Raw genomic sequence first — 17,437 nt, 5'->3', positions numbered from 1 at the left:
GCTCGAACAGTTCTTAAAGCGAGAAATGCGAACTCAGTTCTTTAAAGTAGTATTCCAAAAAGTCCAAAATGATTCACAGTCAGTTAGGAGAGACTTTCCTTTAAGTAATAAATTCTCTTTCATGACGTTACTGCTGATCCCAGCCAAAGTATGCCTTGCCCAAAGGATTTATGATGAAAGAAATATACCAGCTTAAAGGCACTGACCTTTCCTTGGCGAAACTCTACATCCAACTCCTTCTGCTTTCAGAATGCAGGAGCTATCTCAGACACAGGTTACTAACTCCTTGTACAAAGATTAAATAAGGTCGAACCTGTTTTACCGCTGACAACATCAACTTTCCTCGATCCTTCAGCTCCCCGAACTTTGATAAGTCTTCACTCTCCAACTGGACTTTAACTGACAGTGATTTTCAGAACTGCCAGCACAACAATTCTTACAGTAGAAATTAAAACTCCACTTTTAAAACGAAACTGCGTCATAAAATCAAATACACAGCAGAATGGAGTCACTGATGTTATGACCCCAGCCCCCTCCTTTGTGAGAATCGCAAGAGAGAGAGAGAAGCCTTACGGTTTGGAATGTGGGCTGGCCCCTCAGCCAGACAAAAGCCATGGACATAGCCATTGTCTTGGGAGACATCTTTGTGGAATAAGGGACTGGACTACGTGCAAACCCTCAGGGCAACATGGGCTGGGTGATGGGGGAAAGATTGCCTCACCCCCACCCTGATTGACATCTACAACCCTGCCAGTCCAGATAAAAAGTGGGCTGCAGAGGCGGGGCCTCAGACGCACCAAGGAGACACACGAAGAAGACACGATAGCGCTTCCCGTCGGAGTGGGAAGCCATTTTGAAGGAAGCCACGTGCGTTAGATTCCGGATCAGGAGTCTGTGGCTGAAACCAAAGGAAAACCGTTTTAACTAACAACCGGGATTTTCTTCATAAAGACGACGGGCAAGTGTTCCTTCTTTCTCACCACTCTCTCTCTCTCCAACACGTGAAATGCCAGCGGTTCCCAAACGGAAAAGCCTGCAGATTTATGAGTGACTTTTATATTCCATTGGACTCAGTATTCCCCTAGACAACGATAGAGCTTATTTCTGATTGATTATTACTATACCTGTGCTTTAGATTGAGTTTTGACGATGTATATGATCTGAATGTTTTGTATTAACCATACGTTTGTGCCCCTTTATAAATAAAAACGTTTGAAAATAGTACCATCAGACTTCAGCGGACCTCTCTATCTTTGCTGGTAAGTCACCCTGTTACTGGGAACGTAACACTGACAAACCACGAACTGACCTGCGTCACAGGGAGGGGTTCTCCTTTTATATCCTGTTGAAACAGGCCATCACATGACCTCTCACTGGCAGGAAAATTACATCACTCCACCATCACATCATGCCCAGCAGCGCCTCATTACATCCTGGTCATGTGACAGTCACAAGATACCCACGGGTACGTAACACATGTTACACCCACCATCTACTCGTAAACCTGTTGGCTCCTCCTCAGCTCTACCATACTGGTTCCCATCTCTTTGCCATATGAGCTTAAACCACTCCCAATGACTTTAGTAAACCTGCCCACAGGAATATTCGTCCCCCTCCGATACAAGGGTAACCCGTCACATTCTACAGGTCCCACTTGTAGAAACAACGTTCCTTCAGACACTTTCATTTGCTGCTGAACATCACCGACACACCCCCTGTCACATCTACTATACTGGAGGCACTTCGCACTGTAAAATAGTTGTAACGGGACTGTCAAAGTGAAATCATTTAAGTTTACTGATAGGGGAATAATGGGTTTTTAGGAATCATTTACATGCTATTTACTCAGTTCTGTTTTCACTTCTTTTGACAACGTATTTTCCAGGAAATGGTTATCCTATTTACCAACTTGGATGATGTAAATGTCACTCCAATCCCTCTAACCTCCACAGGAGGAGGAGGCATGGGCAATAGACACTGTACCAAAGCATTACTGACACAATAGCAACATAACTTGAACAATTTCAGATCATTACACACACTAATCAATATATAATGGTTGGTAGATATACATTTATTCCAGACAAAATATGGCCAGATTACAGATGATCATATACAATAAAGGTAATCAATACATTAAATGTACAGTTTACTGTCGGGCAGGGTAGGATACAGTACAGAGATGGGGACGGGTGCAGTTTCAACTGGGATGAAAGTTAATGGAACGTCCAAAATCTAAAATATAAAAGCAATATGAAATTTCAACATAGCTCACTTGTAACCCTTACATCCATGTACTACAATGGAATTGTGTGGACTGCATCATTTGCAAGGCACTTTGCAGAAGCACGTTCTCAGTTTTCAAGATTTGGCACCTCCTTCCTTTGCTATGGAGCAAATTTTAACCCACATCGAAGTAATTGGTTTAATTCAGCAACAGGCATGTAGTGAACTGTACCAACTATCTCAGCATAACTTTCAGCCAGTCTAGTGGAGACATGATCAGAATCCAGTGGCTAGAGTGCACCAATTATCTGAATTTACTTCAACTTTGCCTGGACCATCTGCTTTTCACAGTGTCTCCAGCAGTGATTCCCAATCTGGGATCTACACACACCTCGGTTAATGGTAGGGGTCCATGCATTAAAAAGGTTGGTAACACCTGGTCCACAGTGACTTCTCGCCATGCCTATTTAGATGTTTGATCACTGTAAGTGTCACTATTTACTTGGATTGGAGAAGAAACTTCATGGAGCCACGAACTTTGCAATGGGGTGGTAATCTGTCACAATACAGTATCTACCAGTTGCTGGATCTAATGTAGAATCAAAGGAAGACAAACATGTTCCACAGAGGCAGGTAACCCACTCAACCGGGTTAATGCCAAGTGGTGAAGCTGCCAACTGATCAAATGGGGAGCTGTAGTGCTTCTTGGCAATGGAATAGGGCCAACACATACTGTAGAATGTAAAATCCTCACCTGGCAGGAATATTTTCAGTCATTTAGATACATATTGCACTATCTAATTTGTTCATCTTTTTATTGACTGCATCTCATCTTTGCATACCTTACCTCCAGTATATATTGATAACAGAAAAAAGGTGCTGGTATTATTTTCATAGCAAATTCACAGCTCTGATCACATTAAATACATTTTAGACTCAATTTAAGCAGCTAGAAAATATTAATGTAAGAAGTCAAGTCCTTTTAATACCACAGTGTCTTTCAATTAGAAGAAGTGCAGTTTTGAGAACCTCTTCCTTTGATGCACTGGCATCAACTATCACACAAGATGGGTTCTCCAATCTTCTGTAAGTTGCTTCCACCCTATTGTAAAAAAGATTAAATGCATATTTTAGAGAAAGGTCAGAACTGTTCTACAACACACCACGCAATTTGTTTATGCTTCGAAACAAGTGATTTGAAGATTTGGTGCTGGAACCTGCTAGATTTTATTGTCTATAATCTGATTCTTAATTTCAGTTGCATTTTTCAGTCCACATCTAAGCGATGTTGCAGGTCATTTAAGAGTGCATTACTGAGACATCAGAAACATCATTCATGGAGGTATACCTGGCCACAGAATGTTCTGCAGGAGAACTGATGACATATAGTACCATGGAATTACTAGATTCATTTTAAGAATACCTCCCTAATTATCACTAATTATCTGATGGACTAATGTATACTCTTGGAACATTTAGATCAACATTACTCCAATTTGAGGCTAGTTACAGAGCAGCAGATGTTTACATTTGCAAATAAATAAACTGAGACAATATTCAAATGAGCTTTTTGAGGAATCATCTATTAGCAATGCTTCTGTCCGCCCCAGGCTTTTCTGTCCTCACAACTGTCTGAACCTGTCCACAACATTGAAAATTTTGTGATGAAAGAGACAGGCCCCAATCATTACAATCTACGTTCAGAAAATACAATTTTCTCTAACAGTTTCCTCTCTGAAGGGAGGTGAATACCAAGTAGTTGATCCAGGAGTTCAGGAGTGAAAGTGCCAATGAGTATACATAAATGGAAAAGGTCGCTACGCTTTGTTTTTAGTCCCAGCATGACTTCCTTTTTCTCGTCCTCCATTAAACTAAATATCAGTATTGGTAATAGGGGCTTGCATCTATAAAATAGTAACTCATAGAAGTTGTTTCACAGAGATATGGGAAGTAGGTATTAAGTTCAAGATTTAATAGGACACCACGGTAGCGTAACCGTTAGTGTGACATTATTACAGCTTGGGGGCGTCAGAGTTCGAAGTTCAATTCTAATGCTAGCTGTGGAATGAGTGGGGTTTCTCCGGGCGCTTTGTTTCTTTCCACAATACAAACACGTACCAATTAGCAGGGACAGTCATTGTAAATTGTACCATGATTAGGCTAGAGTTAAACTGGGAGTTGCTGGGTGACATGGCGTGAAGGGCCAGAAGGTTCCCTCTCACACTGCGTCTCTGAATAAATAAATAATACTTGGTTAAAAAGGTGGGTAAAGGAAGTAAGAGACAAGCAAAATGGGCAGATTATCCTGATGAATTCTGTTAAAATGCCTGCATTTAGTGCTTACTTTCATTTACTTTATTTAGCTCTTACTTTTGTCGAAATAGGTTGTTTCTCTCCAGTTCAGTTTCTTCCTTTGTTTTCATTTCTCCTCTTTGTTCCAAACGACGGATTCTCTCCTCTGCACTGACTGTAAGCAACAGCACCAAATCTGGTTGAAGCAGATCTTGTGGACACTGGTACAATTCATGCTGGGGTGGAGGCAGGTTCTCCACTTTCCCACTTACTTCGGTAGCGATTCCATAAGCAGCAGTGCTATGCCAGAACCTAGAAAATAACACAACGTAGCTTACATTCAATGGAAATGTTCAGTATCTGTGAAAAGTATAAAGACGGTGGGAATGTGGGAGAAATGTTAGGAATGACTTGCGCAGTTGATATTCTAAACTAACACCTACAAAAACTGCAGATGGCTTTTGATAATTAGGAATTATTTAATTAGTGCAGTCAATCAGTCTCAGTTTCCTTTTTAACTTTCTGATTGATCATTCAATGGGATAGTGCTGTAATTGTGAAAAGAGAGCGGACTTCATGTAAAGATATCTGGGTAAAATTTAGTGATTAAAAATACTAAACAAGCGAACTTAAACAATTTTCAGAAAATATTATGAAACACATTTAATTAGTTTTTAAAATGTAGTTCTTATGACTCACTCCAAGTAAACAGATCTTCTGAAATTACAGTCTACTGCAAAAAATAAGAATGATAGTGAATGAGTAAATATTCCCTTTTGTATCTTCAAAATGTGAAACAGCAATGTACTGATCTAAATCCTAACCCCATTATCTCCTTTAGCTGCAACACTCATAAAAATCTATCAATCCCACTGATGAAATTTAGAATTAAGCTGATAATCTGCGAGATACAGATTTTATGTGAAGGAATTCCTTCTTGGCATGATAAAACATAGGAGCAGAATTAGGCAATTCAGTCCATCGAGTCTGCTCCACCATTCCATCATAGCTAATTTATTATCCTAATCTGATGAAAAACAGACGTGGGAGCATGGAGGAACATCTGGAAATCTCCAGGAAGGCCCTCTTTGTTGCTGCTGCTGCTGTGAGGTCCAGGTCTCTGCTGAGAAGAACAGGCCCCCAGTCCTCGGGGTCGCGTTGCCGGTGGCCGTTGGCGGGGCCGTTTTAATACGCTCGGCAGAGGATGGTGCTCAGAGAAGCTGTGCCGGAGGGGATGGTCGGAGGCTCAGAAGTTTGACAAGCTTGGAGTCCACTGCGGTTGGGGCGCTTTCACTGTGTGCTGTGTCTGTGAGGCTGGGTTCGACGGAGCTTTCATTGTGTACTGCATCTGTGAGGCTGAGTCCAGCGCCGTGTAAGTCCATAGCGGGGGTACTCCCTTCTGCCGACTGCATGGGATGATGAGTCTATCGGGACCCCGAGGACTTGTGGAAACTGTGTGGTGCTTTCTTTCAAACTTATAGTCTTTTAACATCTTTGGATTATTTTTACTGTGCCCATGGTCTGTTTTTTTATATCAATTATGCTATTGTTTGCACTGTTGTAACTATGTGGTTTTGTGCAGGTCTTGTAGCTTTAGTTTTTGGTCTTGTTTTATCTGGTGGGTTTGGAGCTCCTTTCCGGGGAACGCGCTAAGACGCTAGCGCGATATTAATACGCAGCAGCCTCTCTGGACTCTGGATCGTGGATTACCAATCGTTATGTGGATTTTCTGGTGTAGTCTGTTTTGTCATATGCTTTTGTGATATCATTCTGGAGGAATGTTGTCTCATTTTTTAAACTGCATTGCATTTGTAGTTTCTAAATGACAATAAACTGAATCTGAATCTCTCTCAACCCTGTTCTCCTGCCTTCTCCCCATAACCCTTGATGTCCTTATTAATCAAGAATCATCTCTAAATGTTCTGTTTCAGGTTTAAAATTGTTTCCCTTCAGATTTTTTGATACTTATTTTCCAGCTGTTCACAAAATTTCAGTGAGTTATATATATATATCTCTAAATTTCTCTTCATCATTTTGCATAATGTATCAAGAATTTTGATTTATTTTCTTGAAAATGGAAGACCTCATTTTACAATGTTGAACATCTAACCTTTCTGACAATGGTTATCTGACTAACAGATATATAATTTCTTTCTGCCAATCTGTGCGTGTAAAATGAGGGAAGAGATTAGCATTTTCGCTATCTAAATGTCAGGAACGGGGACAGGATTGGACCCAAATGCAGGACGCAGACACTGAAGTACTAGGGGTAGGACAGGATGGGGATGCCATGGCATGCAAAGGGTAAGACAGGCGGGGCTGGATCCTGGAGGTCAGGTGAGGCGGGAGGATCCCAGAGTTCGTGGCATACAGGAGGATCCCACATGGTGGGCCGCATGGATCCCGGGCAGGGCCGCCTCCCAGGTGGAAACATGGAGGCCTGGGCAAGGCGCGGACACTGGGCAGGTGCGGGGCACAACCCTTAGGGAGCAATAGGTGGAAAGGGCAGAACCCCCGCTGGGCAGCAGCAGTCCGGCCGGACCTCCCCGATGGAGGCAACATGTAGGAAAAGGCAGAAACCCCACTGGGCAGCAGCAGTCCGGCCGGACCTGCCCGATGGAGGCAATGGGTAGGTAGGGGCAGAACCCCCCACTGGGCAGCAGCAGTCCGGCCGGACCTGCCCGACGGAGGCAACGGATAGGTAGGGGCAGAACCCCCACAGGGCAGCAGCAGTCTGGCCGGACCTGCCTGACGGAGGCAAGGGATCAGAAGGAAGCTGGGTCCAGGGTGAACAGCAGGACTACCGTGATACACCAGTAAATTGGTAAAGGCAACTGACAGCGCGTGTAAGGAGAATAAGGCGGAACAGAGGGACCAGCACACAGGAGAGAAGCAGGGGAACAAGACCAACCAGATAGAGCATATACAGAACAGGCCAGCAACCAGGGCAGAACCGGATCCGGAGCAGGCCAGCAACCAGGGTAGAACCGGATACAGAACAGGCCAGCAACTAGGGTAGAACCGGATCCGGAGCGGGTGAAACAGGTACAGACAGGATTCAGAGCCGGCGGTCCAGGTACAGAGTGGGTTAAACCGGCTGCGGAGCAGGACAACCCCACAACTAGGCTCAGTCCCCGAGCCCCTTATAAACACCTGCCCCCTAATAGGCAACAGGTGTACCTCCTTAAGCCAAGATGATCCAATGGCTCCGTGTGACAGGAGGGCTGGAGTCCGGAGTCCGTGGACCGAAGCAAGACCCGAAAGGCAGGCTCCGGAATCAACCACTTTCTAACTACTTTGCCAGTAATGTTGCCATGAAATTAAATTTGCTCAATATCTCTATCATTTCTATTCCTCGCGTGGGTGTGCCTGCCCAAGTCCCAGGACGTTTAATTCAGTGACAACCATCCTCTAGAAGCTTTGAAGATTACACTCACCGATCCACAATTACTGGAGATGTTTCCGATGTCTTTGCTATGATGGAGGCGGTTACGTAATTGCCCAAAGTATAAAAGGCTCGCCGAATGAGAGGTGGTTTAAGATCAAATGTTTTTCTTAAATGGCTAATACAGTCGTGTGGTGACTTTAAAAGTGTTGCTTGAATCGAATCTCTTAAAGCCTCAGTCAAAGTACTTTTTCCTAAAGATAATTGTAATAAATATAAAATAAAACCTCTATTCATAATAAAAGAGCAATGATTTATTGCTATTTAATTTTTACTTAATTGTTATTTACTAGCATCTGCAGGCTGGATCTCACCAGAGACTTCTACAGCATAGAACAATATTTTTTCTAACATCAAATAATTTGCTGGGGAACTCAGCAGTTCGAACGGCGAATGTGGGAGGAAAAGAATTGTTGCTGTTTCGGGTCAAAACCCTGCATCAGAACTGAGAGTGAGAGGCAAGATGGCTGACACAGAGAGGGGGCAGTAAAAAGACCAAGGTGATTGGTGGACTGAGGCGGAGTAGAAGGTGACGGGTTCCTTGTTCCAGGTAGGGGAAGAGAGCAGTGGTGGTGGTGAGGAACAGTGGCAGGTGAACGTATTCGGGACAGGAAAAAGATGATGAGCACGCGTAGCAAGGAGAGGGAAGGACAGTGTGAACATTGAAGACATCTGCAGGAAGGCTTGTTGCTTCAGATTCCAACATCTGCAGTCTCTTATGCCTCCAATACCTTTTATAATGTTTAAATGGACTATCGAGTGTGCCACATGAAAACAGAAGATCTGAGGAGAATTTTGTCATTCAGTGGTGATTTACTTTGGACAATGGGAGCTAAAGTCAACAGGGGCTCCCACTCTAATTTCAAGTAGAAAAACCCAAGGGTACATTAAGAACTGAAGCTGTGATGGTTTTTGTCATTCTACAGTCTTTGGCTTCAGATAGAAAGGGAAACTTAATTAGGATGCCTTAACACAAATAGCCCTTTGTATTGGGGGGAGGGAGAATTGATTCCTCATCCCCAAAGCCTTTCTACGGCCTGCAACTGTATTTTGAAGAGCCAAGTACTAGTGATGAAAGGAGAAAAATCATAGTTTTATAATCTCTAGGTTCTATCTAAAAAAAAACTTACAATTAATTTCAAACAAGAGAAAATCTGCAGATGCCGGACATCCGAGCAACACACGCAAAATGCTGGAGGAACTTAGTAAGTCAGACAGCATTTATGGAAAAAAGTACAGTCGACGTTTCAGGCCCAAACCCTTCAGCAGGACTGGAGAAAAAAAAGCCGGGGGGTAGATTTGAAAGGTGGGGCGAGGGGAGTGAGAAACACCAGGCAAAAGGTGAAACTTTGAGGGCCAGGGATGAAGCAAAGAGTTAGGAAGTTGATTGGTGAAAGAGATGGAAGGCCATGGAAAAAGAAGAACGAGGGGAAGGAGGGGCACCAGAGGGAGGCGATGGGGGAGGTAACATGAGAGCGAGACAAGGGGATGGGAAATGAAGGGGTGGACGAGGCATTACCAGAAGTTAATTAATTAATCAATTAATACAATTAATTTATGTTTACAATGCATACATGAAATGTATTTTTTTGACCTAATTGCTGCTCAATACTATTAAAACTGTTAAATCAGTTCAACAATTTTTGACTTTCGAATGTTTTGAATGCTTTGGAAGTACATTAATTGTATTAGCTACTTAAAATATAGATCATCCTGTTGCTAACATTAAAGACTTGTTCTTAACTTTATACAGAACTTATTTGTATGGAATGTCCAGCTTCAGTTACTGGACGCTTTGAGAAAGTGCCTGATACATGTTCAAGATTCAGAAGAGATGGAATCTCTTCATGATTCTCACCTGTCGCATCAAGTCCTTCAATCACAATAACAGGATGGTGGCCCTTTTTGGAAGTCCCACGATATTGATTCACTATTTGCAGAACCTCCTCGGCTTCGGGGAACAATTCCTCACACTGTATGATGAGCAGAAATATAAACACATAATTCAATTAAATAACCCTCAGGCAGTTGGTAGTTCTAATATCTGACTGTCATTGCTTAACACTGTCATTTCAAGTTCAAGTTTAATTGTTATTCAACATTAATAATACCCATGAATGCAGCCAAATGAAATAGTGTTACTCCAGGGCCAAGGTGCAAAACACAGTACCAACGGTAAAATAACGGTAAGCACGTATCTCAGTAAAATATAGTCACACAAAAAACTATAGTGCAAGACCCTGAGTTCACGAATGTTGCAGCAGTCAGCGGCCAAACATCGTCTTCTGTAGAGTGGACCCTTGAGGCAGCACCCACTCCAGCCTGGATGCTGTGGAGCACACTGACCCATTGTCTCTCTCCTGGGGAGTTGTAAACAGGCGACACCGTGGCTTGAGGCCTAGTGCTCGCTATGACCGAAGTCACGCAGCTCTCCTGCCATCCGCCAATAAATCAGAGAATCGGACATGCAGCATTCCGTATTAACAATGCTCAGAGTCTTGTGATCACAAGAAAAGCAACTAAGGCAATCCCTTGCTGTTAGAGTGCACACCGCTTTCACGCACTGACGTCTCTCTGCAGCAAGCAGCACCACCAAGTCCAGCTCCTTCAGTTTTCCTGCCAACAAGCAACTTGGTGATGGGGTAGACCTGCAGTACTTTAAGTTCTCAATGTCCAGCAGGGTCTTGCAATTGTAAAAAATGTTTTTTAAAAAAGAAAATTTATGTAATTAAGTTTAGAAGAGTGAAGAGGTCTTATATATACTAGATATATCCCCAGAGCCTGAGTATATCCTCAGTCTTTGGAAGAGTATAGAGAGGAAATTGCAAAGGCCTTACTTACCTCATGGTTAGCAACTAGCAAAAGTTCTCAAAGACCGGAAGATGACGAATATTCTGTTCCTCTATTCAAGAAGAAGACAGGGAACTACAGGCAGTTCAGCCTGATATCAATGGTGGGGAAGTTACTTGAGGAAGGAAATTATGAAGGTCAAAATCTGCTAGCATTTGGATAGACAGAAGATTGGGAGGAGTCAGCACAGCTTTGTGTGTAGAATGTTGCGTTCGTTGAATAGGTTAAGAGTTTTTTGAAGGGGTAACCAAAAAGTAGATGAGGGTAAAGTAGTGGATAATGTCTATTTAGACTTTAACAAGGCTCTCAGCAAGGTACCACATTGCAGTTTGGTGGATTCAAAACTAGCTCAGAGGTAGGAAGTAGAGGCCGGTGGTTAAAAGTAGTTTCTTGACCAGAGGCCTGGTAACTAGTAGTTTGCCACATGTTTGCTGTTGGAACCATTGTTATATGTTATTTTATATAAATGATTTGGAAGTCAGTCTGCAGATGTCATGAAATTAGGAGGTGTTTTTGCAGTGAAGAATGTTATCATAGCTTACCAGGGAGAATTCTAATCAGTTAGGGGAGAGGGCTGAGGACTGGCAAATGAATTTCAATACAGATCAACGTGAAGTGATGCATTTTGGAAAGTCAAACCAGGATGGGACTTAATATGAATGGTAGGGCACTGGGGAGTATAATGGAACAGAGGGACTTAAGTGTGCAAGTTCATAATTCTTTGAAAATTATGTCATATGTGGACAGGTGTATGGGGTTGAGTGGGATCCAGGATCAGCCATGATGGAATGGCAGAGCAGACTCGATGAGCTGAATGGCCTAATTCTGCTTCTATGTCTTATGAACAGGTTAGTGACATGGGTGTTTAGCACAAGATATAGGAGCAAAATTAGGCCATTTGGCCCATCAAGTCTTCTCCACTATTTTACCATTTCTGATTCATTTCCCTCTCAGCCCCAACGTCTTGCCTTCTCCTTGTATCTCTTCATGCTCCGGCTAATCAAGAATCTATTAACTGCTGCCTTAAATATACCCAGTGACTTAATCCCACTGATTCACTACTCCCTGGTTAAAGAAATTCCTCCTTATCTCTGTTCTAAATGGACAGCCCTCTATTCTAAAGCTGTATCCACTGGTCTTAGACTCTCCCACATCCACTCCACATCCTCTTCACTTCTACTCTTTTGAGGCCTTTCAACATCTTATAGGTTTCAATGAGATCATGCCTCACTCTTTTGAATTTCAGTGAATACAGGCCCTGAACCGTCAAATGCTCGTCATACGATAAGCCTTTCAATCCTGGAATTATTTTAATGTATTGTGACAAACAGAGCTACCCTTTTGTTTCAAATATATCACCTTTGTCTTTCACGTTCGCATACTTGGTGCGTCACTGCTTATGGGAACATCTGTGAGGACACTCAAAGGTAACTCAAAATACGATCAAGAACCTTCATAAAAACAGTGAACAGACGAGATATTGCAAATGCTAGAAATCCAGTTTTGTTGTAATTCTATCCTTATGAACTGAAAGCAGAAACTTGGATTTTGGCTTCCAGGCATCCCAATGAACTCCACAACCAAAGAAGGAGTTCTGAAGTTTAGTCCCTGTTTTAATACAAGAAACTCAAAAATCAATTTACACAGAACATCCTGGAGTGTGATCACAAACAATTGATATATTTTAAGTATTTCTGATTGGAAATCATTGGGGTCTGGGTTTAATGTTTCAACAATGTTACACTCACGCTGTCACACTGGAGCATAAACCAAGCTTTTCAGATCAAGTCACCAGAACCCAAGGAATTGTTATTGGTTTATTATTGTCACATGTACTGAGATACAGTCCTACATACTGTTCAAACAAGCTTTTAACAGCATGCAAGACAACTGAGTAACAATTGACAAATGCAAAAAGTACGAGGCAATCACCTTTATCAAATAGCCCACAAATGCAAGATCAATCACATGAAGTGTGAAATCTGATTCTGTCTGTAAATTTGCTGCTTACAGTTCTATAGGAATTAGCACGCTGGCCTGCATCAGATCTAAGAACTAGCACGCTGGCCTGCATCAGTCAGGGCACTGAGTATCAGAGTTGGGACATTATGTTGCATTTGTATAAGTCATCGGTGATGCTATGCTTCGAGTACTGGGTACAGATATAGGAAGGACATGGTTAAATCGGGCAGAATGTAGAAAAGATTTATGAGGATGTTGGCAGGACTCGAGGGCCTGAGTTATAGGGGGAGGTTGACCAGGCTAAGTCTTTATTCCTTGGAATGTAAATGAAGACAAGATTGGTGACTTTATAGAAAACAATGAGAGGCATAGATAAGGTGGATAGTAATAGCCTTTCCCCAGGGTAGGGAAGTCCAATACTAGGGAGCATAGATTTAAGGTGAGAGGGGAAAGATACCTCAGGAACAAGTTTTTCACACAGTGGGCAGTGAGTAAATGGAATGAGCTGCCAGAGAAAAGTGGTTGAGCCAAATACAACAGTATCACTGAAGAAGTACTTGAACAGGAACATGGAGGGGCAGGTCTTAGAGGGATAAGCAATGAATACAGGAAATTAGATCTAGCTGGGTGGGCACCATGGTTGGCATACACTCATTGCACTAAAAGGCCTGTGTTGGTGCTGTAATTGTTATGGCTCCATAAGAAAGATAGTCAATCAATGAAAGAACACTGAATTTCAATCACAATGTATAGCTAGCATATCTCTTTGGTCCACTGCATCTCAGAGTTCCAGGAAATCCCCCTTCTCTTCTTTTATTTGCCACTCTGGCCTCTTACCTCTTCTCGTCACCTGCCCCTGGTGCCCCTCCTTCTTCCCTTTCTCCCATGGTCCATTCTCCTCTCCTATCATTTTCTTCTAACCCTTTACCTTTCCCAGCCACCTGGCTTCACCTATCACCTTCTAGCTAATCCTCCTCCCCACCTGACCTTTCCATTCTGGCATCCTTGCTCTTACTTTCCAGTCCTGAAGAAGGGTCTCAGCCCTAAACATCCACTGTTTATTCCTCTCCTGCTGACCCGCTGAGTTCCACCAGCATTTTATGTGTGTTCCAGGATCTGAGTTCACCTTCATAACCTAGAATCTCCAAGTCATTTTTAAGCATACAGACTCTTCAGATAAAAGTGCAGATGAAGCATTATTCCTCCCATTCTTTTGAGCAGATTAAACTTTGGATGCTTATTTTCAGAAGACGGTTGATGTTAAGAGTAGATGTGCATGCACAGCCACTTGACCATGCATTCCATATACAATAAAGAACAAGAGGAAGGGGGAAAGGACTTCAAAAAATGGGGCAGAAAGGGATTTGGCCAGGACTGGCGACCAGATTCTCTCCCCAACACGGGCTTTTTGGCCTGCTGGGTATTTCCAGCATTTTCTGGTTTGAGTTCAAGATTCCAGACTGGAGAAGTAGGACTTACCTCCTTTAGAACGCTATACGCATCTTCATACTTATAGAATACGACAGAGTTTTTGATGTTTAAGACTGATGGGTGAAGCTCCGGCTTTTGAGTCAGAGACAAGCAGTTTCTGAGAATCTCCTTCTGCTGTCCATCACGGAGCATCCCCAGGCTCTGCCATATCCTGCCCTCCTCGCCCGTCCAGTAGGTGCACAGACAGCTCTGCCCGCTCTCCCGTACCAGGTCCCGCAGTACACGTTCGGTGCTCTGGCAGCATCGGTCATCTTGCACCAGAAACCCTTTGATGGAAGATCCTTCCTGGTTGGGGAGAAACGCCGTCAGCTCCATGACACGGCATGTCTCGGGCAGCCTGGTCAGTTTGCTGTGCAGCTTCATGTAGGTCTCTGCGTCCTGGATCCTGTTTTCAGAGGCGATGCAAAGCGAGTAGGTCTGAGCTCGGCTGAAGAGTTGGTGCAGCTTGCTGTTCTCATCCCAGGGGCTCTCGGAGTTGGGTCTGAGGGCAAAATACAGCGGGTCCGCGCTGCTCTCGCACTCGATTGCGAAGACCCTTTTCGCCCATTGCTTGTACAGAGCAGAGCCGAAGGAGCTGGCCATGTCCAGGCTGCAGCGGAGACTCATCACCGGATTGCGGTGCAGGCGGAGCCGGCGCTGCAGCCAAGGGAAAGGCGTGGTACCACAGGGCGCTCCGTAATCGAAACCCAGCCGTTTGTAAACAAGCGTGACGTATGGAAAACGAAAGAGTCACACAGCTCGGAAAACGAAAAGTCAGCGGGTCCACGTCCAAACTTGACCTCTTCAACTCCCGCTCCTTGCAAGCGGAGGCACAAGGGCGGAGACTCGTCATCCAGTTTGAAAGATAAGGTGAGCTGAAGCAAAATAAACTGCCGAAAGCGCATTAAACTGACTATCTTCCCTGTATAAACATACTCCGTGATCAATTCCCTCCTACACCGCCTATAACCCTTCAAGTTCACAGGGCAGTTTGTCTTTTTTTTGCTTCAGATTCCAGTATCTATTCTATCTTGTCTCCGTTAACATTACACAGAAGTACCAACACGAGAAAATCTGCAGATGCTGGATGACGTTACACAAGTAGACAGGCAGTTGCAGACGCCACTGCTGTACCCTGCTATACCTAATTCATGCAACACACAAAAGATGCTGGAGGAACTCAGCAGGCCAGGCAGCATCTATGGGCAAGAGTACAGTCGACGTTTTTCGGAACAGCAAATACAAAAGGAACATGACATTATCTTACTTACATAGTGTGGTGAACTACATATACCTGTCTGGACACGCCCCCCTGCTGACTGCTCCTGTGGCTCCTCCCACAGACCCCTGTATAAAGGTGATGGAGGTCTGAGCCCGGCCTCTCTGTCTCCAGGATGTAGTATGGCGGTCACTCACTGCTCGTTCCTTCTTCCAGTCAATAAAAGCCGATATCTCGCTTTTACGTCTCAGAGAGAGTTATTGATGGTGCATCACATAGAGACACAAGAAATTCCAGATACTGGGATCGGGACAAAAAACAAAACAGCTGGAAGGCCATGCAGCATCTATGGGGGCAAAAGGATAATTGACATCTCCATTTAGGCTCTGCATCCGAACTGAGAATTCCCACCAATCAGACCATCTACTTCCTGCTTAAAAAAAAACAGAAGCTAAACAGGAGGATCTGATATAAAAAGTCATACAATGTTGGTCTGAGAAAACTGACAAGATCCTTTGTGACTGCTTTGAGTTGGTAGATTAGTCCATGTTCAAAGACTCAGCTGCCAGTCTTGATGAGTATGTTACTACGACTTTTCCAGCAAGGATCTTGAGGACGGTGCACCAAAGAGGATCCAGGTGTTGTCAGACTAGAAACCATGGATGAACTGGGAGGTCCATTCCCCAAGCATTCAAATCAGGTGACCCTGACCCTTACAAGAAATTGCAACACCATCTCTATAAAGCAATGAGAGATGCTAAGGGATAGTACCCGTACAAAATTGAGTCCCATTCCAGCCATTGTGGCTTACAATCTGTAATGGGCTACAGAACAAAGTTGGGCAGCATTGCCAACAACAGCACACTCTTTCCAATGAACATTCTATGCACATTTTGAACTGAAGGGAATGGGTATGCCACACCCACCCTGACAGCCTCCAGTGGACTTGAAACCACAGTCACTGTTCCAGACCTGAGATCTGTCTTCCAGAGAGTAAACCCATGGAAAGCGCCTGACCTGGATGCTTTCTTGACTGTGTCCTTACCTTCTTAACAGAACAGCTGGTGTGAGTATTGTTAACAACTCCCTACTTCAATCTGTGGTTCCCACTTGTTAAGAAGACCACTGTATTAGAATCAAGTTCAATATCAGAGGCATTTGTTGTGAAATTGGTTGGCTTTGTGGCAGCAGTACAATGCAATACATATTAATAGAGAGAAAAACATGAATTCCAGTAAATATATACTGCTGCCACAATGTTATTTAATTATATATATAATTAAATAAGTAGTGCAAAAATAAAAATTAAAAGTAGTTAAATTAAAAGTAGTAGTGAGATAGTGTTCATAGTTTCAATGTCCATTCATAAATCGAATGGCAGAGGGGAGGAAACTGTTCCTGAATCATTAAGTGTGTGCCTTCAAGCTTCTGCTACTCCTCACTGATGGCAGCAATGAAATCAGGGCATGTCCTGGGTGATGGGGGTCTTTAATGATGGATGCTACCTTTCTGAGGCATCACTCCTTGAAAATGTCCTGCATACTATGGAGGCTATTGCCCATGATGGAGCTGAGGAAATTTACAACTTGCTGCAGCTTATTTCAATCCTGTGCAGTAGCCCCCCCCCATTCCAGATGGCGATGCAGCCAGTTAGAATGTTCTCCACATAAGAACATAAGAAATAGGAGCAGGGGTAGGCCATTAGGCCCGTCGAGCCAGCTCCACCATTTAACAAGATCATGGCTGATCTGGCCATGGACTCATCTCCACCTACCTGGCCTGGGTTATATATTTTATGTGTGACTGTATTTTCCCTGCTTTCTTCTGTGTGCCATATGTGCCTTCTGCTGTGTATGACTATAGGTACTGTGGTTTGCACCTTGGCCCCGGAGGAATGTTGTTTGACTGTATTCATGTATGGTTAAATGATAATTAAACTTGAATTTGAACTTGGGAGCTGCGAGGTAGCAACT

The 17,437-nt window shown here is 43.5% G+C and overlaps 1 protein-coding gene across 1 annotated transcript; it reads right to left on the bottom strand.

Moving 5' to 3' along the window:
- Positions 1-2,053: 2,053 nt before the first annotated feature.
- On the bottom strand, positions 2,054-15,117 carry cmpk2 (cytidine monophosphate (UMP-CMP) kinase 2, mitochondrial). The gene is made up of 5 exons (XM_073056859.1): positions 14,255-15,117; positions 9,822-9,936; positions 7,956-8,157; positions 4,597-4,830; positions 2,054-3,328 (listed from the first exon to the last, which is right to left on the bottom strand). The coding sequence occupies exons 1-5, from the start codon at positions 14,870-14,872 to the stop codon at positions 3,199-3,201; spliced, it is 1,299 nt and encodes a 432-aa protein (XP_072912960.1). The 5' UTR covers positions 14,873-15,117; the 3' UTR covers positions 2,054-3,198.
- Positions 15,118-17,437: the final 2,320 nt, after the last annotated feature.

This window comes from Hemitrygon akajei, chromosome 9 (genome assembly GCF_048418815.1).
Source record: "Hemitrygon akajei chromosome 9, sHemAka1.3, whole genome shotgun sequence".
Taxonomy (NCBI): Eukaryota; Metazoa; Chordata; class Chondrichthyes; order Myliobatiformes; family Dasyatidae; genus Hemitrygon; species Hemitrygon akajei.
Note: the sequence above shows the minus strand (reverse complement) of the source record. Positions and strands in the feature narration are given on the sequence as shown.

Bases quoted from the DNA above. Each gene is read 5' to 3' on its own strand.
- cmpk2 (XM_073056859.1), bottom strand. From the start codon at position 14,872: ATGAGTCTCCGCTGCAGCCTGGACATGGCCAGCTCCTTCGGCTCTGCT. The intron at 8,158-9,821 runs GTGAGAATCATG...AATTATCTTTAG, and splicing joins TGAAGGACTTGATGCGACAG to GAAAAAGTACTTTGACTGAG. The intron at 4,831-7,955 runs GTGAGTGTAATC...GTTATTTTCTAG, and splicing joins TCTCCAGTAATTGTGGATCG to GTTCTGGCATAGCACTGCTG.